This window comes from Plecotus auritus (assembly GCF_963455305.1).
Source record: "Plecotus auritus genome assembly, chromosome: 6".
NCBI lineage: Eukaryota > Metazoa > Chordata > Mammalia > Chiroptera > Vespertilionidae > Plecotus > Plecotus auritus.
In genome coordinates this window covers 72605322-72633024 of record NC_137773.1, presented here as the reverse complement: position 1 = coordinate 72633024, position 27703 = coordinate 72605322, and the positions used below count along the sequence as shown (strand labels likewise).

Below are 27703 nucleotides of genomic sequence, written 5' to 3'. Positions count from 1 at the left end.
CAGCGGATCTGTACTGCCTGTCATTACTTGAGCCAGTTAAGCAGAGAAAGGGTTGAATCATATATAAGCATTTATTCCAATACCGCCAGCAGTATGAGAGAGCAGCAGGTCAGCCACAAAAATCTGCTTTGCACCCACCATAAACCAGCTGCTTATATTGGGTAAAGGGACAAAGATTACAAGGGGAAGAAAGCAAAAGGGTATGCCAAATGGGCAGTTTACAGGTAATGGGGGCTGGAGATTTGTAAAGGCCTGTGGGTATGCAAAGGCTGGGGATCTTCAAAGGGCTGGTTCCTCAGGTTTCTCCAACAAGGTTGTTAATCTTTCCCTGATAATAGGCAGCTCCCAGATGGGGAGGATGGGCTGCATTTCCAGGTGAGCTCCCAGGTCCCGGGTGTAACTCCCAGCCAGATTAGAATGTGCCTTCTTTAATCCAAACAAAATAATCACAGCAAACAGAGCATGATTAATATTTCTTAAAATTATACCTGGTCCCCAACTATGTTTTGTTTCTTCCCCTATCAAATATATTCTTATGGCTTGACTTTATTTTATTTTATTTTTTTGGCTTGACTTTATTTGTATAACTTTTCCACTGACCTTATGTTATTGTTCTGGCCTTGGGGCTGAGGGTGGTCCCTTGCCTTGTAAAGTTATTTTCTAATGAATTTAAAGTGACAGTTCACAGTCCCAATAAAAGTGCACAAGAGTTCCAATTTCTCCACATTCTCACCAACACTTAATTTCTTTTGAATAGTAGCCATCCTAATGGGCATGAAGTTTTACTTATATATTTTTGCAAGTCATTTCAAAACCCTTTTGGATCTAGGTGGAATAAAAATAATATTTAAAAAAGAATGCTTAATTTGCTTAGTTTTTTCCCCCTCTTCCCCTCCTTTTATTTTGCATCCAGCCCTCAAATCTAGCTTCCCCATTCATTCATATCTTCTCCCTTTTCTCTGATTTTTTAATCTTAACATAATTTTGCACTTTGTTTCAGAATATTTAGAATATAATTAGTCCTGTTGTCCCAGGTTTTTTTGTTTTTGTTTTGTGTGTGTGTGTGTGTGTGTGTGTGTGTGTGTGTTTTAAGTAGCAGAGGCTATGGCTTACACTTCATCTCTAATGATATATCAAGAAACGCTTCCTTTTTTACAGTATAATTGCAACAAATGCTCAACGTTTGGTTTACTAACTCTGAGTATTTAGCACCTATATTTGTTTGCAGCAGCTGATGCTTGTTTTATGAGTCCTGCAAGAGTATTCAATCATTTAATTAACTTTTCTTGAGCTCCTCTTACATGGTGTTCTTGATAGGGCAACACCTTTTGAGATGAATAATGTCCAGCTGAGCTGAGGCCCATTTCTGTGGCAACTTGGGGGAAGGGACAAGTAGGATAGGTTTTGGTATGAGCCTGATATTTAGGGATCACTTCTTCCAAGTAGGGCATGCATTCCCCAGCCAAGGACAAACGCTGGGTGAAAGGCAGACACTGGAACTCCGAATTGTGTACAGTTGACCCTTGAACAACGCTGGGGTTAAGGGCACCTGCAGCCATCACCCCAATCGAAGATTCACTTATAACTGCCTATATTCTGTGTTCTATGGTAATCAACTTGTATCCTTTTAATGGGGACTGTCCTGATTTTAAAACGTAAAGTCCAGCGTCTTAACAACCCAATAACTTCCAGGCAAACTGGAGTGGTTGGTAATCAGAGCTCTAATTTTGACCACAGCCCCGTCTCCCCCGCCTTCCACGTCCCATGCGGTAAGGAATACATTTCTCATTTAGCAGCAGGCCTATGCCTCCTCCCTTTCTGCATCAAGACTACAAGTCCCAGCATGCAATTCAGCCCCTTTCTGACCAGTCCTTGGCCAGCCTGGCTCATGCACGCCAGTGTCCTCTTCGGGCGCGGCGCCGGGTAACCCGTGCGCGCTGACGACGACGCGCTGACGCCTTGCTCTTCGTGCCTCTTCCCGGCCTCCTGGTTGGCCAAAGACCGGGGCAGGAGGCGGGGAACGGGCTGCTTTTTCTCGCGGCGGTTAGTCCCGCCCCCCTCCCCACCCCCCCCCGCGGCGGCGGTATAAAAATCGCGAGTCTGGAATTCTGGAAAGGGGTCGGCACTCTTAGCCGTCTTTCCTCTAAGTTTCCGACTCCCCTGTCCAAGATGGACAAAGTCTGTGCTGTTTTTGGAGGCTCCCGGGGCATTGGCAAGGCAGTGGCCCAGTTAATGGCCCAGAAGGGCTACCGACTGGCCATCATCGCCAGAAATCTGGAAGTGGCCAAAGCCGCCGCCGGTGACCTCGGCGGTAGGTATCGAGGTGGAGTAGTCCAGTTGTCTGGCTGCGGTCCCAGCTCCTTAAGTCCCTTCCTTTGGAAAGGGAGCGGGTCTGGCCTTGAGGGCTCTGGGGTTTAGCAAATTCAGCTGCCCACGTGCAGGAGCACCCCTCCCGAGCTGTGCAGAGACCTCCCTCTGCCCCCCACGTTTCCCGCAGAGCGCCTCCTGCCAGGCTGGACGCTTGGGGTCGTTGAGACTGTCTTGCGAGGCCCCATTAAGAGGCACCCACCCCCCTAGTGCTGGCCTTGGGAGCTGCTTTGTTTTGGCGTCTGGAAGGAGAGCCACACAACAGCTAACTTTGTGTGTAGGGCAAAGGGCTCACCCATCAGGGCAAGCTCGCAGGCGCCCGGGAGGCAGGGCTGGGCAGAAGGGAGTTGAGGCTGGAAAGGTAGGCGTGCCAACACCTGGCCCCTTTTGCTGAGGGCTGTTCCTGCCTGTATGTGGATGCGCAAAACGGATGCATAGAGATGTTTGAGTACCAGCCAGTTTTGAGATGGACCTGCTTTGTTTGCTTTAATACCTCCATAAGCACTTAATTCCTTTTTAAATGCTTTTGGTGACTTTTACAAGTGGACAATTGAGATTTGTTCTACCAGATTCCTTTTAATTACATTTAAACATCAAAAAAAATTTGTTCTCCTGTTTCATAATGGGTCAGTTACTTGTTTTCCGAATTTAAGTCTCTTGGTGGTAAGGAGGTATTAAGATGCAGCCGTTTAATTGCTAGGATGGACAGATGGACCTCGTTTACTGCCAGGAACAGAGGCCTGGGGATGCATCTGGAGGCTGGAACCTTTAAAATAACATTACTTATTGGTTCACCCTAATTGGTTACACTGGTTAGGAGAATATTAGACTTTCCAAAAGAAACGCACACACATAAGTTATAGACCAGGGGGGATTTCAGTGAACGCTTCTTGCTCATATTCCTTGCTATATGTTACTTTGACAGAGGGGCGAACAAGGTGGTCCTTGTGGAGTCACCGCAGCCATCATGTTTGCTGGACTAGATGGAAATGTTGGCTGAGCTTTCAAGGGTTGTGGACCCAACAGATCTTCAGATGAAAGCCAGGAGTGAGACACAGGATGCTGTGGGTCGTTCATTTCTTTGAATCATGTTCCAGGAGTGGTTTAGACCCAGAAGTGTGACTTCCCAATGATTCACTGTTTTTAAAGGCTTGAGGGAGTACTTCTAGTGTTAACTGGTAGGCAAGGTCAGCCAGAAATAATTGAAAAAAATCTACGTTTTAGAGTGTTAAAATGATGTATTATTAAATAGAGAGTGCTTTTTGAAGTGTAACTTTTTGTGGTATTTTTTAACATTTGAAAAAAAAGAACATTAGAAAAGATAAATAACTGTTGCTTTTAGTAAAAAGTTTTCATGGTTTGTAGTTTTAGCATTTTTTTTTTTAAATCTCTCCTAATGGTCAGGCTGGAATAATAGTATGAATAGTGGTAGTAGTAGGAGTAATAATAATAAAACATGTACCATAATAAAGAAGAAAAAGAATAAAGGAACCCTAGATTTTATGCTCAGGGCAAGACCAGGAAAATAACTGGACAAAAACCTAAGAGAATTAGACATAAATTTCAAAAAAGGAATATGAAACCCAGAAGACTGATGAATTGAGTAGGTGGGGTCAGTATCAAAGATAAAAGTATTATTTGATGAATTTTACAAAGCATTATGAACCCCAAAACAGGCTTCCCCCGTAACTTTTTGTTGATTAAAAACAAGTTTTAAGAGGTACGTTCTGTAGTATTACTTTATTTCTCCTTGTTCTCCACTTGCCCTCATCCCAGTTTTATTAAACTGAACTTCTTGGGAGCAGGACCCCATGACATCATCTTTTATCTCTATGTTCTAGTTTAGCACAGGCCAAGCTCATGGTAGTTGCTTAACAAATGTATACTAAATAATTTTTAAGTTCCAGTTACAACTTATAACTTATTCTGATCTTTGTTTTGTAGGTGGTCATTTGGCATTTAGCTGTGATGTTGCCAAAGAGCATGATGTTAAACATACATTTGAAGAGATGGAGAAAAATTTGGGTCCTGTTAACTTCTTGGTAAATGCAGCTGGAATTAACAGGTTGGTCCCTAATTTAAGTACATTTAAAATATATATACATACATATACATATGTATATATATATATGGTTTTATTGATTTCAGAGAGGAAAGAGAGAGAGAAACATCAATGATGAGAATCATTGATTGGCTGCCTCCTGTTAGTCCCCCTACTGGGGATTAAGCCCACAACCCTGGACTAGGAATTGAACTGTGACCTCCTGGTTTATAGGTTGATGCTCTACCACTAAGCCGCATGGGCCAGGTACTTGTTTTACTTCTAATTGGAATAAAAACTGTATTTTAAAATTTGGTCTATAAATCCCTGCTTTTTTTTTTTTTTTGAGATAGTACAATAAGGGCACAGTTCCATCATTTTTTAACATTGTAATCAACATTCATCTTGAGCTATAGAACTTTCCCAGCACTTCAGAAAGCTCTCTCAGTTTCTTCCCAGTTAATAGTTCCTTATAGGTAACACCTATTTTGACTTCTGTTATCATATACTAAAGGCCCAGTACACGAAATTCATGCACGGGGTGTGTGGGGGGGGTGTCCCTCAGCCCAGCTTGCACTCTCTCCAATCTTGGACCCCTCTCACAATCCAGGACTGCTGGCTCCCAACTGCTCGCCTGCCTGCCTTCCTGATTGCCCCTAACTGCTTCTGCCTGCCAGCCTGATCACCCCCTAACCACTCCCCTGCCAGCCTGATTGATGCCTAACTGCTCCCCTGCCAGCCTGTTTTCCCCTAACTGCCCTCCCCTGCAGGCCTGGTACCCCTAACTGCTCTCCCCTGCAGGCCTGGTCACTCCTAACTGCCCTCCCCTGTAGGCCTGGTCCCCCCCAACTGCTCTCCCCTGCAGGCCTGGGTCCCTCCCAACTGCCTTTCCCTGCAGGCCCGGTCGCCCCCAACTTCCCTCCTCTGCTGGCTTGGTCACCCCTAAATGTCCTCCCCTGCTGGCCTGATTGCCCACAACTGCCCTCCCTTGCAGGCCTGGTCCCTCCCAACTGCCCTCCCCTGCTGGCCATCTTGTGGTGGCCATCTTGTGTTCACATGGGGCAGGATCTTTGACGACATGGGGGCAGCCATCCTGTGTGTTGGAGTGATGGTCAATCTGCATATTACTCTTTTATTAGATAGGATAGAGGCCTGGTGCACAGGTGGGGGCCAGCTGGTTTGCCCTGAAGGGTGTCCCGGATCAGGGTGGGGGTTTCCTTGGGGTGTGGGGCGGCCTGGGCGAGGGGCCTGTGGTGGTTTGCAGGCCGGCCACGCCCCCTGGCGACCCAAGTGGAGGCCTGGTATCTGGGGTTTATTTATCTTCTACAATTGAAACTTTGTAGCCTGGAGCAGAGCCAAGCCTTCTGCTTGCTCTGTGGCGGCAGCCATTTCTGTTGGGGTTTATGTATCTTCTATAAATGAAACTTTGTAGCCTTAAGCAGAGGCCTGGGCCAGCCAGGGTGTGCGGAAAGCTTGGCTTCCTCCATCACCGGGGGCAACCCTAGCCTCCTGCTCTTTCCAGCTCTGTGGCTGCCGCCATTTCTGTTTGGTTTTATGTATCTTCTATCATTGAAACTTTGTAGCCTTGAGTGGAGGCCTAGGCCGGCAAGGGCAGGCTTTGGAAAGCTTGGCTTCTTCCATTTCTGGGGAAACCCAAGCCTCCCTCCTGCTCTCTGTGGCCGTAGCCATCTTGGTTGGGTTTATTTGCATATTTGCTCCTGATTGGCTGGTGGGCGTGGCTTGTGGGCGTAGCTGAGTGATGGTTAATTTGCATATTACGCTTTTATTAGATAGGATAAGTTTTGTCAATTCATGAACTTAACATTAATGGGATCACAGCTGGTATTCTTTTTCTTTTATGGTGAATTTTGAACAGAATATTTAGAATAATGTGTTATTTTGTTAAAAAAAGAAGACTTAATATAGTAATTGCTCAGTTAATTCCAGCTGTTTTGGCTACATGGCACCACTTTTCACAGTTAGGAATATTTGCAACTCTACCTGAGAAGATAGGGAGGTGGTTTCTAAGCAGATCATTTCTGGCTTACTTGTTATTTTAGTGCCTCTCAAACCAAATTTAAAATGGGACTTTCTAGGTATTCTAGCTCAGATATGAAACACTTTTTATACTCTTTTGGTAAAAATGTCATATATTTCTTGATATTTTTATAGTGTTTTTATTTTTGGTGCTTTTTATTTCTAGGGATAGCCTTTTAGTACGAGCAAAAACTGAAGATATGATATCTCAGCTTCATACTAACCTTTTGGGTTCCATGCTGACATGCAAAGCTGCCATGAAAACTATGATTCAACAACAGAGAGGATCTATTGTTAATGTAGGTGAGTCTTCACCTGTGTGAATTTATAGTTACCTTTTAGTACCATCAAATATTTAATTGACCAAATTGGAATTTATTCATGGCTGAAACTTGGATGAAATGTGTCATCTTATTATCTGTGGAGAAAGGATTTGATTAACTGATGAATGGGTAAAACAGGAATCACAAATTCACATCTGTACAGTGGTCAGGTAGGTGTGAAATGAGTTGACACCACCAAGTATTAGAAAAATGACAGCACAAGCCATGTGATAAATGACAAAAGACCCAGCTTTGGTGTCCAGAGGCCATTGGAATGGCAGGAGCTACCACTGCTCAGATCCAGTAGAATGTTGCTATGCACAAATATGGTCCCAGTTTTGCCAGCTATTTTGATTTTTAAAGAGAAATTGGATCTTGATTTTTATGTGAAACCTAGTTTTTAAAACGTGGGGAAGAAATTGAATATTTTATATGCTGGACACTAAAAATGATGTCTGGAGCAGCTGCCTGGGTCATTGACAAATCAAGTACAGAGGTTTCAGAGAAAGCTTTTAAGAAAAGAGAGTAACTTTTTCAGTTTTTTTTAGCCTGGATATAAGTAACCTATCGTCTTCAGTTCATCTGACTCATGGGGTGGATCAACTGTGTACTATGTGCCTGTAGACCTTAAAATGCAAAATCATTTGAAATTTTATTTTAATTTGGCAGTTGAAAATAGTGACATATCATCTGCCTGTTAATTTTAGGTGGTAATACCTTTAAAAGCCAAAAAAGGGGAATATTTCTTCATTGAAGTAAATGACCCTATTCATTTTAATATAGGAAATGTCTTTCCAAGCCCAATATAGGGTTTTTCTTTTTTGAAAGTGAGAAAAGAATATTGTGCTAATAAACTTTAGAACATTTTTTACATTTATCCTTAAAAATATGAGATTGGTTTTCTTATAAAAGATTATTATGTGAACCGACCTTTGCTTTCTAACACAGCCAGATAATGATTTAGGTTCTTGTAAGCTGCTGGTATACTGGCCTGCATACATCACCTGATAACCAGGGATGCATTTGTTTAACTCCAAAATTATCTTCTTTTCAGTTGTATTTAAAAAATCCTCGTCACTCCCTTGTATGCATGCAAAACTTTAGAATTGTGCTAGAAGTAAATAAAATTAGAATTTAAGTTAAGAGAATCTTATTACAGAAAGGACTATTTTAAACTTCTAGAAAATTGATGGTATTTCAGAAGTTACCACTTTTGACCAGAAGAACAACAGTATGTGGCATTAACCAAAGCTTTTTTAAAAAAATATATTTTTATTGATTTCAGAGAGGAAGGGAGAGGGAGAGGGAGAGAGAGATAGAAACATCAATGATGAGAGAGAATCATTGATTGGCTGCCTCCTGAACACCCCCAACTGGGGATCTAGCCCCTAACCCAGGCATGTGCCCTTGACCCATATCGAACCCAGGACTCTTCAGGCCACAGGCAGAAGCTCTATCCACTGAGCCAAATTGGCTAGGGCTGAACCACAGCTTCTATAGCTTCCTTTGGCCTTTTTTCCATGGCTATATATTTTTTTCTTTTTTTGTTTTGTTTCTGCATATTCCTCTCTCTTCCAAATCCACCTTGCTCTGTCCATCTTCATTTCCTCTGTCTGCTCTCTTTTCTTTTTCTGTACTTCACATTCTCATCATTTGTTATTAAGTACAATGTAGATAAACATTTTAATATTGGACTTGTTGATTATATAAAAAGTATTTGGAATGTTTTCTAAAATAAAATTACTTCAAATATTTTGTGAGATTCTTGCTTAATTTTACATCATAAGTACAGGTCACTCACTGGTGCAGAAAATTACTTCCCACTTAAGTTTTGTATGGATTTATTTGCATACAGTTGATATTTGAATTATAAATTATTCTTTCACATTCATATAAATGAGGCTATCTGAGAATCTTTAGTAGGCAGTGCGAGTTATACTACATCACTGAAGGTAACTAAATTGCAATTTTACTAAAAGTTTGTAACTGAAGCTTTTCTTAGTTAGATGGACAATAATTCAAATTTAGTGAGATTTAACTTTAGATGAACTTTTTTTTAAAGGTGGAAATGAATGCTTCCTTATGTCTGTGTTGTAGAATCATAAAATTATTGAGCCATTATCTGACTTTTTCTGATCTTACCCTCTTCCTACTGGAAGCTGTTAAAAATACTGTAAAATTTTTATTATGTCTGACCTATTCAGAGATAAAAGTGGGTTTCTTTCATTTAATGGATTAATTCTCAAACCCCACTTGGCATTTGAGGTTTCAAATAAGTATCTTTCAAATCCTTTTTTGTGTATCTGGAGCAGATTTAGACTCTTACCACTCAAGTGACAATGGCTAGAATTCCTAATTTTAGCAAAGGACAAGGTAAAATGATTTGTACTTTTTTTTTTTTTTTTGCTTAGTATAAATTATCTCCATAGTTTATAACCCCAGTAAATTGGTTTGAATTTGCCTATTTTTTTTCTTTCTAGGGAGTATTATTGGTTTAAAAGGCAATGCTGGTCAGTCTGTGTACAGTGCTACTAAAGGAGGATTGGTTGGATTTTCACGTGCTCTTGCTAAAGAAGTAGCAAGAAAGAAGATTAGAGTGAATGTGGTTGCTCCAGGTCAGTGAAAACTTTTTTCTTTTTAGACATAGTTTATATATATTTATGGCTTTATACAATCATTGCAGAGATTGTAAGTACATCAGCATCATTAGGCACTTCTCAGCATATTGGTGCAGGAACGTGGAATCTGCACTGTCACTAGCCTCTTGAATAATGACATGCAGGAGGACTCTCCTGCGTCCTGACAGGGCCTCCATGGCCACACTGCCAGGTTGTGCACCGTCCTCAAGAAGGAGGCCAACAGAATGCCAGATTGTTTTTGCATAAACCATGTTGCATTTTTTACTGAAAGATTATTCCCAAATTAAAATTACAAGATAAACGTCTCATTTAAAAATCAGTTATAAATTAAGAATGTAACAATTTCAGGTGTGTGTGTGGGGGGGTGGAACACAATACATCTTTACATTTAAAATAACAGAATAGCTCTGTAATACAATATGCTTTTAATAACAGTACAATCCAGAGGAAACAAGGCTGCATAGGTGATATCATTTGCACATTTCACAAAGCAGCCATGTGTACTGACTGATCTAATTACTTCAGAAAGTCAGTATTTGTACAGAAAAAGAATTGCCAGAGGTCATATAATGTTTTTCTTTTCCAAATAAACAAGATACCTTTCACTGGACGTCATTGTACCTACGAGAGCCACCCAGGTTCATGTTAGAAATTCAACACAAAGGAAAAAAGAGATTTACACAGACTCAGGAGGAAGAAAGATCTTTTAAAAACTCACTCCATGAAGTAATAAGATTTTAAAGTGATTTTGGCAGTAGTTGCCTGTTGAATGACCGAGTAGAAGCTCATTATGTAATGTCATGGGGGAGGAAAGTGGTAGGGCGTCTTAACAGAAATAGAACACTTGGACTCTGGCACCAACAAGTTCAATTCCATGTGCAGGAGGAACTGAGATTTCTAAAATCAGACATATTTGGGAGTGGCCAACAGTGAAGATGGATAGAGAGGTGGCTGTTTACTGAATTTTCAAAATAGTAGAAGTCACAGTGGGAAACTTGCAATAGAGCTGCCTTCCTTTAGGGAATCCATCAGGAACACTGTGTTCTTGTTAATCATGACGGAAAACCCAAGCCAATAGAGCGGCAATTCACCTGTAAGACAAAGCAAGTGTGAAACCAGAGCCCCTTTAAGAAGTCAAGGGGAACCTTTTGTGCACCTGTCCCTTTTATATGCTGACTTTGGGTATTCCACATTACTTGAAAATATTGTTGGATTAAATGGGACATAAAGGCAATTAACTTGGTCTGTTAGTAATTGGTAATTGGAAAATATTAAAACATAATGACCAGGATTATAGTTTAGGTTGCTACAGCTAAAGAAAGTCTTCATTTTTTTATTTATAGAGAAGGGAGCCATTAATTGGCCTATTAATTGGTACTCATAGATTGACATCTGGGTAGAATAATTCTAAAATGATTGTGAAAAGAATCAAGTAATGAACTGGTGACTACAAAAAATTCCCAGTACTTTATATTATCTTTAAAATATTTATGTTTAAATATTAGTTATGGGAAAATTTGAGGTGGAAAGGACCTTGTAGCTCATTTATTCCAGTCATTTTTACTGTTCAGAAGACTGGGACCTAGGAGAGAGTGACTAGCCGAAGGTTTATGTCAGGACTGTTTCTAAAAGCTTTATCTTTCCATCCGCAGCTAAGGTAAGCTTAAAAGTAATGGCCCCTTAGATTTCCTTTGTATCATTAGAAGGTTTTTAGGTCTTTTTTTTTGTCCTTTTGTTAATATGGCCTGTCTAAACTATCTGCAATTATCCAATTCTGTAGCTTTTACCTTTATATTACTTGCCTTTTGCCAAGTTACTAGTTGATAAAATTGCCTGGGGTAGTTAAGAGGGTAATAAAAATGTGCTTAAGCTTGAATCTACCAGTATCACTCATTAGATGGTGTGATAGAAATTTTGGTTAGGTATTTACTTGACTTTTGAAGTAAATGCGTGTTTTCATGTACCTCTGCCAGTTAGCCATGGAATTTTGTGCTAGCTTACTATAAGTATTTAAGAATTGATTACCTATATTAAGAAAAGACATTTTGTTTAGTTTTTTGGTTGTAAGAAAGAGTAAGTAGGAAATAGATTTTTACCACCTTTTCATTTCAAGTCACTAATGGCTGCAGCTTGGACACTAGAATGGGTGTTTTATTTGGCACTGATGTTGAACCAACAGAGATCAGGGAACGGTCAAATGTTCTCATAGCCCTTTTGCTGTGGAATCCCAGTGCATTGTTTTGTCACAGAGACTGGCTGAATTCAAGCATTGCAAATCCATGAACATTTGATAGACTGTGATTAAGATACAGTACGTCCATTTTTCAAAAAAAGAAAAAAGAAAAGGAAAAAAAGGATAATCCAAAGCTGCACTGCCATCTTGGCACTGCTTCCTGTTTGTGGACGCTTTGTACAGCCTGAGTGATGTTAGTGTAGGCCTCGCTCATCCTTGTGGAGAATAGATCATCTGTGGTTTGGAACTGCACGTGTTTCCTTCCTTCTCCTTTGGAGATTGCAGCGGTGTGGGTAATGAAGGGTTGATTCTGGGTCATGGTGATTTAAAAGCTGATGGTTTAAGGGCACTGTAAGTGTTCTTAACTCATAAATCATTCAGCAGGCTTACGTATGGGAGTGTCTCCTATACTCAAGGGCTGTGTTAGTTTCCAAAATTACAAAAATGAATAAGATACTCTGCCACAAGGAGCTAAGTACAGTGGGAAAGACAGACATATAAACAAATAACTACAGTGGCATATGATGCATATAAAGATACATGTATGATGCTATGGAAACGCTGAGGAATTAATGCTTAATTTTGTTCGTGTGAATTAGTTGTCAAGGCAACAGGCTAAATAGTGGGAATGCAATTTGTATACAAAGGGAAGTTTTATGAGTGTTATGGAAGTGCGTTTGTACCTTTTCTAAAGGTCTTTCCACTGCAATTTATACTACACAAAAAACCTGTTGCTAAAATTGTGGCCATTCAATAAGTTGACCTTTATTATATTTTATTGGCTATATATCTTTAGTAGGTTTCATAGTATGAATATGCTTCATTGGTCAGAAGCAAAGTATAAGTTGAAATAGTACAATTAAATTGATTCTATCATAAATTGATTCTATAGATTATTTATTAACTTTATTTTCAATAGAATTATAATGCTATTCTTTACCAGATCTTTTAATAGACCTGACAAATATCAGAATTAACAAATAGGTTTCTTTTTATGTCAGTTTTCCTGGTCACCTTCAAATGGAATTTCCAATGAATGAACATAATTTAAAAATTAACTCATAATAGGAAAAGCAAGGGAAAAGGAAAATAATAAATTAGGCTGTCATTTGCTGCTTAATATCGTCATTATTTTTTTAAAAAATTCTCACCCAAGGGTATGTATTTATTGATTTTAGAGATGGTGTAGGGAGGAAAGGAGGGATGTTGGGAGGGAGGGAGGGAATGAAGGAGGGAGGGAGGGAATGAAGGAGGGAGGGAGGGAGAGAGAGAGATAGAGATAGAGAGAGAGAGAGGAACATTGATGTGAGAGCCACAGCGATGGGTGGCCTCCCATATGCACCTCCACCTGAATCAAACGCACAATCTGGGTATGTGCCCTGACTGCGAATGGAACTGCAACTCTGGTGTATGGCACAATGCTCCAACCAATTGAATCACCTGCTTAGGGCTCTTGATTTTTTGAAAGATCAGGTAATTGCTAAGCTTTGTTATTACTTTAAATATAAATAAATTACTCATCATAGTTAAATCTTACTGGTTAGAACATATAGAATATGGGAAACAGTATTTGATAAATGGAAGCTATAATGGATACCTTGCTTTAAAGATGTGTTTTCCATAGATAATACAAACATGGTTCAAAATTCAAAAGTACAAAAAGACCTAGAGGGAAAGTGAGTCTTCGCTCCTCTGTTCATCAAGTTCCTTTCCTCAAAAGCAACACACTGTTAACTAGTTTCTTCTGTTTTTCATATACAAGCCAATAAAGTGTGTATGTGTATTCTTTTTTTTTTTAAAAAAAAGAAAACACAAATTATGTCATACTATTCACACTGTTCTCTACCTTTATTTATAGACCAATGCATCTTGGTTTTGATTCCCTATTATTCCATGTAGCACTGCATCACTTTTTTAATAACAGCTTTATGGAAATATAATTCACATAATATACAATGTACTCATTTAAAGTGTACGATTAGTGCTATTAGTATAGTCACATAATTGTTCTGTTACCACCATAATACATTTTGGGACATTCTCATCATCCCTAAAGAAACCCTGTAGCTATTAGCATTTACTCTCCATTTCTCTACAGTGTCCTCAGTTTCTGGCAGCCACTAATCTTTCTGTTTCTATAGATTTCTCTATTCTGGACAGTTCATGTAAATGAAATCATATAACTTGTAGTCTTTTGTGACTGCTGCATCACTTTTAATGGCTAGTTGAAAGACAATTTCTGTTTTACAGGTGTACTATAATTTATTTAACCTGTTGCCTTTTGATGTGCATTTAGGTTGTGTCTGATCTTTTGCCATTGCAACTAATAAATGCAGTGAGAATACTTGTACATACTTTATTTTGCACATGTGTGAGTATATGAGTATAATCCTGGAAATGAAATGGCCAAGGCTCACAGGGTATATGCATTTAAAATTTCGACAAATAAAATAGCTTTGCATTTATTTGTTAGGATACCTTAAGTGTTTTGCCCTCTCCTGTTTTTTGTTTTGTTTTGTTTTTAAGTTGAACAGCTTTTATTTTAACTACCTGGAGAAAGTCTTGTGGACAAATGCTTGCGTAATCTTGGCAGCTACTCAAGACAGATATTATTTTAGGTGCTCTTATGAGCTCTTTGGTGTGGAGTTGATTTTTACACACTGCTTCCTTATACATTTTTATAAACATAATCTTAAGACATACAGATTGGTTCTGGTTAAAATCTTGGTCTAGTTTTTGTCAACAGCCTTGTTTCTTCTGCCTTACCACGTTAAGCGCTCAGCCTGTTTTGTCTTCTGGACGGAAAGTATAGTAGTGTCAGTCAGCGGTGACTGACTGGGTGCTTAACGTGTTAAAGAAGTGTATAAGATTATTTTAATTTTTTCTAGGTCCTAGAGATTGGATTTCTGAGCTGGTAGAAATATCTAGTAGTCACATCCCATAATTGTTAATACTGGTGATAGCATAATATGCTGGTATCTTATTTAAACATAAAGTCTCTGCTGTATACCAAAATGTTCAAAACTAAAATAGTGACCAAGTAATATGAAATTTAGAAGCTATTTATACTATATAGCTAGCCAGGAATGGATAAAGGAAATATATTTTCTTTAGAATTTGTCACATATAAACTCTCATTGGATTAGAAGCACATACCACACTTGTTTTCATGAGTGTCCCTGTTCCTAAAGAGTTCATCTATACTAATAAAAGGGTAATATGCTAATTAGACCGGACATCTCTGGATGTCTTTCCAGACAAAGCCACAGTGGCGGGGGGCCGAGGGAGAGGCGGTTAGGGGTGATTAGGCCGACAGGGGAAAGCAGTTAGGGACGATCTGGTTGGCAGAGGGGAGCAGTTAGTGGGCGATTAGGCCGGCAGGAGGGAGCAGTTAGGGGGCGATCAGGCCGGCAGGGGGGGAGCAGTTAGGGGGCGATCAGGCCAGCAGGGGGGAGCAGTCAGGGGGCGATCAGGCCGGCAGGGGGGAGCAGTCAGGGGGCGATCAGGCCGGCAGGGGGGAGCAGTCAGGGGGCGATCAGGCCGGCAGGGGGGAGCAGTCAGGGGGCGATCAGGCCGGCAGGGGGGAGCAGTCAGGGGGCGATCAGGCCGGCAGGGGGGAGCAGTCAGGAGGCGATCAGGCCGGCAGGGGGGAGCAGTCATGGGGCGATCAGGCCGGCAGGGGGGAGCATTTAGGGGGCGATCAGGCCGGCAGGGGGGAGCAGTTAGGGGGTGATCAGGCCGGCAGGGGGGAGCAGTTAGGGGGCGATCAGGCCGGCAGGGGGGAGCAGTTAGGGGGCGATCAGGCCGGCAGGGGGGAGCAGTTAGGGTGCGATCAGGCTGTCAGGCGGGAGCAGTTAGGGGGCGATCAGGCAGGCAAGCGGTTAGGAGCCAGCAGGCCTGGACATCCCTTGAGGGGTCCTGGATTGGAGAGGGTGCAGGCCAGGCTGAGGGACTCTCCCCTACCCTGTGCATGAATTTTGTGCACCGGGCTTCTAGTCCATAATAATAAAAGGGTAATATGCTAATTAGACTGGACGTCTTCCCAATGTCCTTCCTGACGAAGCCGGGGCTGGAGGGAAGCCAGCCCAGGTCCCAGGTGCCTGTGGGTGGCCTGAGGGAAGCCAGCCTGGGTCCCGGGTGCCTGCCTGCGGCTGGAGGGAATCCCAGGTCCCGGGTGCCTGCCTGCGGCTGGAGGGAAGCAGCCCAGGTCCCGGGTGCCTGCCTGAGGCTGGAGGGAAGCAGCCCGGGTCCCGGGTGCCTGCCTGAGGCTGGAGGGAAGCCCGGGTCCTGGGTGCTAGAGGGAAGCTGGTGCTGGCAGCTGAGGGAAGGAAGGCCTACTCTTGCACTAATTTCATGCATCGGGCCTCTAGTATTTTATAAAAAGCGATAATGTGTATATCATCATTTACTGAATTAAAGTAGCAGTATCCTTGTTCTATGTTGGTTGAGTGCATACTATTTCATTTATCTGTTAAGCTTTGTAGCCAGATGGAAACCTCTAATTGTGCAACAAGTGATCAGTACTAACACCATCAGTTGGATAGTGATACCTCCTGGTAGTTCATAATTTTTATAGCCCGGCTTGAAAGGCATTGTAAATATGTATGTAAACTGAGGAGTAGAGCCAATTTCTGGAACATTACAAGTAAAGTGAAAGTCTGTGGGGCTAAGGAGAGGAAGCACAAACTGAAAAGCAATAGGAACATGGGTGTGTGGAGTGTTAAAGAGCTACTAAGAATCCACAAGACTGTTGATATGCAGTGCCCTGTGAATATATGCATCGATGAGGATTATGTGGTTCATGTACTACTGCATAAAATGACATTGAAATTTGTTAGAGCTGAAGTAATTTATTGTCAGAGACTAGCTTCACATTTTTATTTTATTTATGATATTTTGGGGGATGATATATGAGTTTTATAAAGCTGCAGATAGACTTTTAGGGCAGTAAAACTATTCTGTATGATACTGTAATGGTGGACACATGACATTGTGCATTTGTCAAAACAGAATCTACAATCCAAAGGATGAATCCTAATGTAAACCATGGACTTGACTTGATAATACTGTATCCATATTGGTTCATCAAGTGTTCATACTAAGGCAGGATGTCGGGGAAAACCAGAGGGTGGGGAGAGGTGCAGTGTGATAAGGAAGTATATGGGAACACTTTGTGCTCTATTTTCTAATAAACCTAAGCTGGTCTAAAAAGTATAAGTCTGTTAAAAAAGTTGCAGATAATTAGGTCTTTGGGCATGTTCTTGCTGTCCATATCAAACATCATAATCAAAGAGGAAAAGACATTATTGGTAAATTCATCCCTTTCCTTTCAACTTGGCCTCTGACAACTACTTTATTTTAGGCTTTAGTGTAGAGTTCAGTAATGGCTAGCTGCTGCCCCACGAGGTTTGTCATTCCTAGTACAGGTTTGGATAGAGGCTGTGGCACTCTTATCTTCCAAGCTTGAGTAGTGGAGGGAGAATCTTCCTGTGAGGCATGTGCCTGAACATCGTGATCCTAGATCTGGACTTGTAATCATTGCTGGACTCAGAGGGCACCTCCCTCCCTCATTTACAAATCTAATCTAACATGGACACAGACCATTGCCGTGCTGAATCCAGGCTGTACTCTGAGCAAGATCGTATTAAAAGCTTCGAGATATTAACCTTTATCTAGTCCATATATCTGGCATACTTGGTTGTTACTGGAGGATCACAGTCTGTTCTCGCAGCCCACATCTCTGTGTGGCAGGGGCCACTCCATCTCCCTGAGATAGTCCTTGAACTTGTCTCACTGCCTAATCTTCCTTTTTATGTAAGGTTTGTGCTCCCACACCTCTTGCCCTGTTCTAGATCTGCCCCCTTTTCGGAGTGAGAACACCTTCAAATAGCTTAGCCTTTGTCTAAAACAGGCATCCTCAAACTACGGCCCGCGAGCCACGTGTGGCCCGCCGAGGACATTTATCCGGCCTGCCGGGTGCCGCTGCCTGTCCTGCTTAGCAGCCGACTCGTCCCGGGCCCGCAGTGCGCATAGGAATTTGTTCATAGTTTGTTTTTTTTTAAACTATAGTCCAGCCCTCCAACGGTCTGAGGGACAGTGAACTGGCCCCCTGTTTAAAAAGTTTGAGGACCCCTGGTCTAAAAGGACAAACATATCAGCACTACCATCTACCCAGAAGCAGGGTAAATCAGTCTCTTTTAGCAGAATAAGGAGAAAAACCCAGATAAACATGTTGAATTGGGATATTCTAACCTCCACACAGCTACCAGTGTAAGAACTGAGGGTCCTTTTAAGAGGCGCTCACCTTCCTAAACTTCAAGTAAGAAAGCCATGAGGACCACTTAATGGGATCCAGTTTTCATTTTTCAGTCGTAGTTTTGTAGAGTTAAAAGAAGTCTCGCTAATCAATGATTCAGAAACAGCCACATAGTTTTAGGGAGTGCATGACTTTCCTCAGGTCCTAACTTTTTTGATAGTGCTAGCAGAGTAGGGAGCAGAATCTAGTTTAATGTGTCCTAATCTAGTGGCCTTTTTACCACAAAATGCTGCCCTGAGAATAAGTCACCAGAGCCAATGAGAAGTTGAGACTAGTATTCGTTAATCATAGTTGCAAGGTCTCTCAGTAAACCATTTTTACTCTAGTTTATTGATGTTTTTTCTTAAGATGGAAATACATGATTGATTTTTGGTTTGTTTGCTTTGTTTTTGCTGAGAGTTTGATAGTAAAATTTGAAAGTAAGTGGGGAAATATTTTATGCCAACTTTGCTAGAATTCAGAATGACCTTAGAATAAAGGATAATTGCGTCATGAACTCTTTAGGAAGAAACAAGCTTTAAATGTTAAACTCATACTTTTAATTCATTCAACTATCTTAATACATGAGGTTAATTTTTCTTTCTAATACACTCTTGGAGGTATCTTTGAAAGTAAGAGTGTTCAAGGCCATTGAACTTTGGATATCAAGGAGCCCCATGATCATTCTTCTTGAGATGGTTGTATTACCTTTTGATTATTGACTCCTCACTGTAGGTGAAGTTTCATTTATAGTTCACTTAAAATTATGCCAACGCTGGTTATTCAGTTTTATCATTATCTGCGTCAGCTGCTGCTTTTATTCTTGCATCCTCTAGCCATCTCATTGTTCTTAAAGATGAAAGAGAATGAGAGACGTGTTGCTAACTTTTAAAATAAATGTGGTAAGATTTTATGGTAGAGGAGATTTATTTCATAATGTAATTTCTCAGTAAAACACAAAAATACAAATTTTTTTCTGTTATTCCAGGCCCTCATTTTAGATAATCTGAAGTTAGTACTGTGATATTATATATGTGTTACAGACATTTAGGAAGTTCAATTAAGTACAAAGAAGAAAAAAATAACCATTATCTGTAATTTTAGTATCCAGTGTTAATCACTGTTAATATTTTGGTATATGTATTTTTTAAGTCAGAAGTATAAGTATTTTTTGATTTTTAAAAATTTATATATTTTGTCAGGTAAAATTGACATGCTACATTACTTTCAGATGTGTAGCATAACGATTCTGTATTTGTATATATTGTGAAATGGTCACCACTCTGCCTAGTTAACATATGTCCCCATACATAGTTACTTTTTTTTTCTTGTGATAAGAATTTTTAAGGTCTACTTTGTTAACCACATTAAAATATACAGTAGAGTGTTAACTATAGTCACCACATTTATTATTTATTTTATAACTGGAAGTTTGTACCTTCTAATAGTAGTATGACTGAGTTTATTTGTAACCTACTTTTTAAATATACAAATGTTTTCTCTTATATTAAGTATCTTCCTATAGAAACATTTTAATGCCTGCACATTGCTCTATTGTGTGTGTGTACCATGACTTCTATAGCTAATTTCTTATTGAAACACATTCAACTTATTTCCAGTTTTTTTTCCTAATAAAGCTGTAATTGTAATAGGCTTCTTGACAGAAAAAAAAATCTAAGATTGTTTCTTTTTTTTATTTTTTTTTTCTTTATTGATTAAGGAATTACTAGTACATATGCGTCTATGATTATTTCTCACAAGACTTTTAAGCAAATAGATATTTATAAGTGAAAACTTCAGGCAAAGAAAAATTAAATAATTACATAGTAGTGCATAATAAACCTGTGGCTTAATTCTAACTCTTAATCCAGTGCTTAGTTCACATTTAATTGGTATTTTAAATGGCAGTATATTTAAATTGATCTATAGTTTTAGATCTAAATTATTTTTAACATAAGCCAATTTTGAAACTTTATTTTTGAGATAGCATATTAAACTTGCACTTCACATGTCATATCTAACTCTTAATCCATTTATTATCACCTTAAACATTTTTATATTTTTCTAATAATTTTTCATTTTATGAGGAGTACTTACTTGCTTTCTTTTTTTAAGCTTAAATTATTGAATAGTGAATACTGATTATATAAAGTATTTTATTGATAACTAGAGGCCCGGTGCACAAAATTTGTGCAGGGGGGGGTGGAGGGAGGGTCCCCTCAGCCCAGTCTGCACCCTCTCCAATCTGGGACCCCTCAGGGGATGTCCGACTGCCAGGTTTGGGCCTAAACCGGCAGTCGGACATCCCCCTCAAAATCCTGGACCGCTGGCTCCTAAGTGCTCACCTGTTTGCCTGTCTGATCACCCCTAACTGCTCCCCCCGCTGCCAGCCTGATCACCCCTAACTGCCTCTGCCTGCTGGCCTGATCGCCTCCAACTACTCCCCCCTCCCCCCGCCGGCCTGGTTGCCCCCAACTGCCCCCACTGCCGGCCTGGTCGCCCCATGCAGCCTGCTGTTCAGTCGTTTGGTTGCCCCTCACTGCCCTCCCCCCCCCCCCCCCCCCGCCAGCCTGGTCGCCCCACCCAGCCTGCTGCTTGGTCGTTTGCTTGCCCCTCACTAACCCCCCTGCTGGCCTGGTCGCTCCACGCAGCCGGCTGCTCAGTTCTTTGGTCATCCCTCACAAACCCCCCTGCCAGCTGGTCACCCCATGCAGCCTGTTCGGTTGTCCGTTCAGTTGCGATGGTCGCTTAGGCTTTTATATAGATAGATATGTGTTTGTGTGTTTCAGACTAATCACAAGATTTTATTAATAAATTTATAATCCTGGCATATATCTATAATATGAGTCATTTAGAATTAGTTGCTTAATATATTGCATAGTACTTCATACTACAGAACATTATACTTTAGAACATATTCTCTGCAAACTTTATTGCACACTCCAATGCCATGTTAAGTTCTTAATTTTCTCTGTATACTTCTCTCAGAATTGGATATGACCCTAAGATTTTTTGTTAAATGAATATTAGAAATACTGGTCTTTCTAATCACCAGCTGTCCTAGTTATAGCAAATGGAACTAATTTTGTCACAGTGCCAGATCGGTTCGTGTGATGCCTTCCTTCCCTCTACCTTACCTTCCCCCCTTCTACCCCACTCCAGCAAAAATTAATCCATTCTGTAGTACTTTGTGTGTACCTCTGTAAGGATATTCCTTACCTTATAATTAGGGGTGCAAGTGACTATTTCCTCCTTAAATTTTAGGTTCCCCAAGGAATATAATTTTTATTCATGTTTATATGTACCCACTTACATTTTGCTATGAGTTGGGCCAAATACTTGGTAATCAAAGATTTTAGTGTTCAATAAGTGTTCATTAATAAGTCAAATACAAATGTAGACTTGGTTACTTGATTGCTAGCAAAACTCTGTTGTATTTTCTAAACAGGTTTATTAGTAATATATTTTCTGGAGCACATTTATTTTTATTTGATATTGAGCAACTGTCTTAGTATCTACTCTTTTCTACTAAACAAACATTTCTCTTTTAGGATTTGTTCATACAGATATGACGAAAGCCTTGAATGAAGAACATTTAAAGAAAAATATCCCTCTTGGGAGATTTGGAGATCCTATTGACGTGGCACATGCAGTTGTGTTTCTCTTAGAATCACCCTATATTACAGGGCATGTTCTGGTAGTGGATGGGGGATTACAACTCACGATGTAATTTACAGATTTCTCAGGTATAATGGTGATTAGAATCAGGCACACATTGTTGATTAGACAATCCTATCTACATGGGTGACATTTGCTAATCAAACCTATTCATGCTACAAATGTTGATTTCCACCTTTATATGTATATATCTGAAAAGAATGTTGGACCAATTGTGTTTTCTAAATGGTATGTACCTTATAGACAGTAGTAATTTTAGTATACAGAAATTACTAGTATACAGTATTTAGTATACAGTGCTATAAACAGGTATTACCTAATTTATATAGTCTCAAAAGTGGAAAAAATTATGAAGTTTAATTTTCATGAGTTACTTTATTATATTAAGTTGAATGCTGTAGAAGTTAACCTTGTGGGTCATTGCCAAAATAAGAGTATTTATATGCTATTGGTTCGTTGTCAGTACTTTAGCAACCCTGCTAAAGTTAAACATTATATTTCTTTTTAATAAGCTTTGGATGGTAAGTTTTTATACAGGTTGAAAAAAAAGAACAGTATCAGTTTGATATCAACATGAATTTAGAGTCTTTTTTCCCCCCAGTGGTATTATCCCTGATTGAGCTGCTGAGCAAAATAGTCTACAAACATAAGTGTGGTACAGTTGATCTGTTCTGTAGAAATTCTCAATGATGGTGAGCAGTAAGCATTAACTCTTATCTTAAGGTTTCAGTATCTGCTAAATTGATCTCATCAATTTAGGAAGTGGAAGTGTGTTTTTTTTTAAATCCACAAGACAGTATAGCAAACTACTTAAAAATAGTATGAAAAAATGACATTTTAAAAATTAAGAGTATTTTGAATATGATTTTTACCCTAAAATTTGTTAGTAAATAATTACTTACAAATAATCATAAATGATAATTATGCACTAACAATGGATTAGATATCTTACAAGGAACAAAATCATTAGTTTTAAAAGAAAATATTTGAGAATAGAGATAAAGACACGAAATCTATGTAAAATGTCAGGCAACATCTCTTTTTCATTGAACTATTTTGTGGGGAGTAGTGTGATATTTTAATGTCATAGGATTCATGTTCATTTTTATTACTTAAAATGTTTTAAATATTTACTGCACTTTAAAAAGTAATCTTTTATGGCTTTATTGGAGCTGAACATTATTTTATGTAAACAGATACAATTTTACATTGAAAGTGCAAAAACATAGGATATAGTAAATAAATGCAAAGTAATACAAAGAAATATAAATTAAATGAAAAGTAATAAAGGCAAATCTATGTTTTAAATTAAGGTTGCTGATTTCTTAAAAATTTCTTTAGAATTTATCTTTGAAACAACCTTCTTTATATACAGGCGTCTTTTTAGGATGTGAGAAAGCCCATTAAGTATGAATAAAATTAGATTATTAATCAAACTGTCTGCTAAATGGAAGCATGGTAACTTACAGAATTTATCAGGCATTAACAATTCCAGGCACATATAGGAAATGCAACATTGAAGATGGTTTCAAATGTGGTAGCTGATGCTCTAAGCTAGGAGAGTTTATGCAGACAGAGCAGGCCATTTTCTAACACTGCCTCACCTGCAGGCCTTTGGCTACCTGCACTTCCTCATTTTGACATCCTCTCAGGCTGAATTCCCTTCTTTGGACACATCATGTTCTGAAATTATCAATGAAGCTGATATGACTGGTGATTAGGAAGAAAGCAACGTATTTCATGGAACTGATGACACTAATATGTAGGCTACAGATAGGTTTAAACTTTAAGTGTATATTTACAGTTTAAGAAATATAACCCTTTTGACTAGTCCACTCTGTCCCCCACCCCATATTAAGCTGCTGGTGTAATATGGGGATAAATTTTGAAATTTGTAAAATGAACTTTCACTATTCCACTTCAGGTGAATTTTCCACCCACTTCCACTAACCTGGTAGAATTTGTATTTTAATGCTTGCTGGAATAAGTTGCCAGCTGTTGCTTATGTTCAGAGATTCAAGAACTTCATTGAATTCTTAAGAAGTCTCATCTGTAGCTGCTCTGTGACAAATATGAGCCCATAATCCAACTTGTGTTTTGCACTTTAAAAAAAAAGATTTGTGCTTAAAGACAATGTATTAAATTTTTTGCAGGAAGGCTTTAAAATTTGTGCTCCTGTTTTTATTCATATTCAGTTTATGAGACAGTTTTTAACTGCTTTCTAGAGATAGAATTATATGTTATAAATTACTTTGGGGGGCAGTAATAGGCACAAAGAAGGTCATTGAATTTATATGCTTCTCTTACGTAGAATAAAGGGAGAAATCTATTTTGGATATAGGAGTTTTGCCTTACGTTGCTGAAACATTTTTGCAGGCTTTCAAAATGGAAATATATGCAAATTGAGAAATCATACCACTATCCTATCTTGAGTATTTAATAATTTTTAAGTTTCTTTTATATTAATTTCACTTTTAACTATATTATAAGCTCTTCATGGAAAATCCCTCTGTCTTTATTTAGTGTGATCTTCAAGCAACTTTTTGTAGTTTTTAGCATACACATCTTTCACAAATTAGTTAATTCTATCTCTAAGTACTTCGTGGGTTTTTTTTTTTTTTAGAGATATAATGGCATATACAACATTCTATTAGTTTCAGGTGTTCAACATAATACACTGCTTGTATATATTGGGAAATGTTCATATAGTAAGTCTACTGAATATCTATCACCACCCATAGTTACAAAATTTTTTTTCTTGTGATGAGAACTTTTAATAATATTTTTAGCAATTTTCAGAAATAAAATACATTATTGTTAACTATAGTCACAGGACGTACATTGCATCTCCAGGAAATAATTATTTTATAACTGAATGTACCTTTGGACCCCCTTCACCCATTTCCCCCACCGCTTACTGCTTTCCTCTGGCAAACACCAGTCTCTTCTCTGTATCTATGAGCTCCATGTTTTGTTATGTCTTTTGGAAAATTTAGGCCACTTATATTTAAATAATTATTGATTGGTGTGTACTCACTGTCATTTTCTTATTTGTCTTCTGGCTGTTTTGTAATTTGTTTTTTTTCTTAACCTCATTTGTTATGATTTGATAATTTTTTGTAGTGCTATGTTTAGATTCCTTTATCTTTTGGGTAGCTGCCATAGATGTTTACTTTGTGGTTACCATGAAACTACATAAAGCAATTTATATTTAAAATAGTCTATTTTAAGTTGATAACAACTTAAACTGAGTGTATTTTAAAGCTCTATATTCTTTTTAAAATATATATTGTTGATTTAAGAGAGGAAGGGAGTGGGAGAAAGAGATAGAAACATCAATGATGAGACAGAATCATTGATCAGGTGCCTCCTGCACTCCCCCTACTTGGGATCGAGACTGCAACCTGACTTGGAATGGAACCTTGACCTCCTAGTTCATTGGTCAATGCTCAACCACTGAGCAACACTGGTCAGGCAGAGTCTATATTCTTAATTCCCTATCCCACATTTTAAGTTTTTGATGTCATTTATATAATTTTATCTTGTGTATCCCTTAAAAATTATTGTATAGTTATTATTTATATTTTAATCTAGCTGTATAAATGATTTACCTCATTAGATTATTCTGAATTGTATATTTACTTGTACCAATGAGATTTATTCTTTCCTATGTTTTCCTGTTACTAATTAGCCTCCTTTTGTTTCCTTAAAGAAATTTATTTAAAGTATCTAGTAATATCTGTCTACTGGTGATGCTTTTGCTTGTCCAAAAAACCCTTTATCTCTCACTTAATTCTGAAGCAAACTTTGCCCAGTAGAGTTTGGAAAATTTTTTTCTTTCAGTACTTTGAATATATCTTGCCACCCCCTTTCTGATCTGCAAAATTTCTGCTGAGAAATGTGCTTTTAGTTGTATTGGGGTTCTCTTGCATGGAAAAAAGTTGAAGTCAAGATGGAGGAGTACATGGAAGAGCCCTGCCTGGTGAATTATGGATGACTGTGGTGGGGTCTTTATGATGGGTACCATAGGTGGTGGCATTTTTCAAGCCACCACCTATGGTACCCCTCATAAAGGTGTTCACAATTTTCCAGTGGGAGTGAACCACAGACTACGAGGGAGTTTGACAGCTGTTAAAACTCCGTAGTTGGGAGGTAGCTTTGCAGTTCAGGGAGGTCAGTTTTCCATGATCGACTTCAGTATGTTTCAAGTTGGGGGGAAAGAGGACCCCTGAAACTCCAGTAAGAGTGGAGCCTTAACAGGAGCCACCCTGGAAGCAAGAAATGGACCAGTGGCTGTGGTTGGGTCAGTTGTGGTAGGTGGCATTCTCTAGCTTTAATTGAAGGGGCTGGTGTTTTGTTGATACGATTTGCGTCTGCACAATTTCTTAATGGTCCTCAGTTTGCTCAAGTCTCTTCCCAGTTGCCTTCAGCCTGGTTACCATCACCTTTTAGGGACTATGGACAATATCAGTAGGACTTCTCTAACAGAATGAGTTCTAGTTTAAGAAAGGATCTCAGAACATCAAGTTGCAGACTGTTTTTAAAACCGTAGGTGGAACACCTATGGCCAAATAGGCTATGAAGAGAGATTTAGCACTTTTTTTCTATTTAAAGGAACATGGGGGACATGTGAAAAGGTTATTCATTTATTTGTTTACATGTACTAGTAAATTGCATTTTCAATCAAAGTTAAATGTCTAGTATATTTAAAAGAGAACATAACTAAGTGCTTAGAAGATGAAGAACCTGAGGGCAAACAGCAGTGAAACATGGCCATCATCTCCTTGGTGTCCCCAAGCAGCAGACACAAAAATTGGGGGTGCTAGATGAGTGTAGAAGCTTTTTTTTTCTGGGAGATACTGCCAACCTGGAACCAGGTAGAGGGAAAGAGCAAAGATGACACTGACCAGCCTCCATCCCTGGAGAGTAACTCAAGAGGCCCCCCAGATGTATGCCAAACCAGAAACCTGCCCCTCTGCCCCAAACCCCAGGACAAGCAAATGGGCCTTTTTCACAGAGAGTCTGGGGTGTGTTTCAGCCTGCTGTCTGGCTGTGCACAGTGTGGTCGCCAGCCAAGAACCGTCTCTCCATTTGTTACAGTGTCATGGGATTGGACCATGGATACAGATTCTGCAGATCATTAGTGCTGGGTGACTGGGAGTGTCCCTTGAGCAGCAGCCACAAGAACTAGGGCAGCAGACGTGTGCACACCCTCCTCTCTGGGAGACACACTCGTGCTCTGCAGCGCAGCAGAGGGAGAGACTGAAGATGGCACCGGCCCTGCAGGATCTCTGGAGAGTTTCCAGTCAGCCCTTAGATGTGTGTTTAATTAGCAACCTGCCCCTCAGGACGCAGCTATGAAGATGAGCCAGCAGGCTTCTTTCACAGAAAGATTTGGAACTCAGTCTTGCCTCTTGCTGTGTCCTGCCAGTTTTATTTGGTTAAGAAATCTTTCATTTGTTACCGTTCGGTGGGACCTGTGAGCTTTAGCTTCGCTGGCTACCAGAGCCAGATGATCTAGAGGTGTTTGTTGTTCAGTAGCCACAAAAACGGGACTCAGATCGGGGCATAAGCTCCTTTCCGGGAGATACCAGGGAGCTTAAATGAGGCAGAGTAAGAGTAAAGGATGGCGCCAGCCAGCTTCTGTCTTGAAGAGCATTTCATTAGGCCATATATTTGTATTAAATTAGATGCCTGCCCTTCAGAATGACCCTTTAAGATAAGCAAATAAGCCTCTTTCACAGAAAGTCTGGGCACTTTTCAGTCGGCTGCCTCTTGGCTGGACTCCGGGCTGCGTGACTGCATGTGAGTCCTTTAAGAGCTGTTCCTCAGTTTGCTATGGCCAGTGCGTATCATAGAAACTAGCCCTGTTGGCTTGCAAAGCTAGATATTTTGGAGGTTTGTCTCTGAGGTGAAGGTTTTAAAAGTTGGGGTGCCCAATGTGGGGTTCAAACCCTTTACTCCTCAGGGAGAAGGTTGATTTCCTGACTAGGGGTCGCAGCATTGGGGTTGGAGTTTATGGCAAGATTGTGTCTCATCCTCTCTTACCTGTTTCTAAGTGGGGCTTTTTCTCATTCACCTGATGTGTAG

General features: G+C 39.7%; 1 protein-coding gene and 1 pseudogene across 2 annotated transcripts; both read left to right on the top strand.

Annotated features, from left to right (window-relative positions):
- The first annotated feature begins 2077 nt into the window (after nt 1-2077).
- LOC308252227 (3-oxoacyl-[acyl-carrier-protein] reductase) lies at nt 2078-23775 on the top strand. The gene is made up of 5 exons (XM_080676515.1): nt 2078-2311; nt 4312-4432; nt 6612-6748; nt 9249-9383; nt 21487-23775. The coding sequence occupies exons 1-5, from the start codon at nt 2170-2172 to the stop codon at nt 21663-21665; spliced, it is 714 nt and encodes a 237-aa protein (XP_080532641.1). The 5' UTR covers nt 2078-2169; the 3' UTR covers nt 21666-23775.
- A 1790-nt stretch (nt 23776-25565) lies between these two features.
- On the top strand, nt 25566-26087 carry LOC308251293 (mitochondrial import inner membrane translocase subunit Tim17-A-like; annotated as a pseudogene). Its single transcript has one exon. The product of its transcript is annotated as a mitochondrial import inner membrane translocase subunit Tim17-A-like (transcript).
- The last annotated feature ends 1616 nt before the right edge of the window (nt 26088-27703 follow it).

Coding starts and splice junctions, on each gene's coding strand:
- LOC308252227 (XM_080676515.1), top strand. CDS start 2,170: ATGGACAAAGTCTGTGCTGTTTTTGGAGGCTCCCGGGGCATTGGCAAG. Junction 4,433..6,611: donor AATGCAGCTGGAATTAACAG/GTTGGTCCCTAA, acceptor TTTTATTTCTAG/GGATAGCCTTTTAGTACGAG. Junction 6,749..9,248: donor AGGATCTATTGTTAATGTAG/GTGAGTCTTCAC, acceptor TTTTCTTTCTAG/GGAGTATTATTGGTTTAAAA.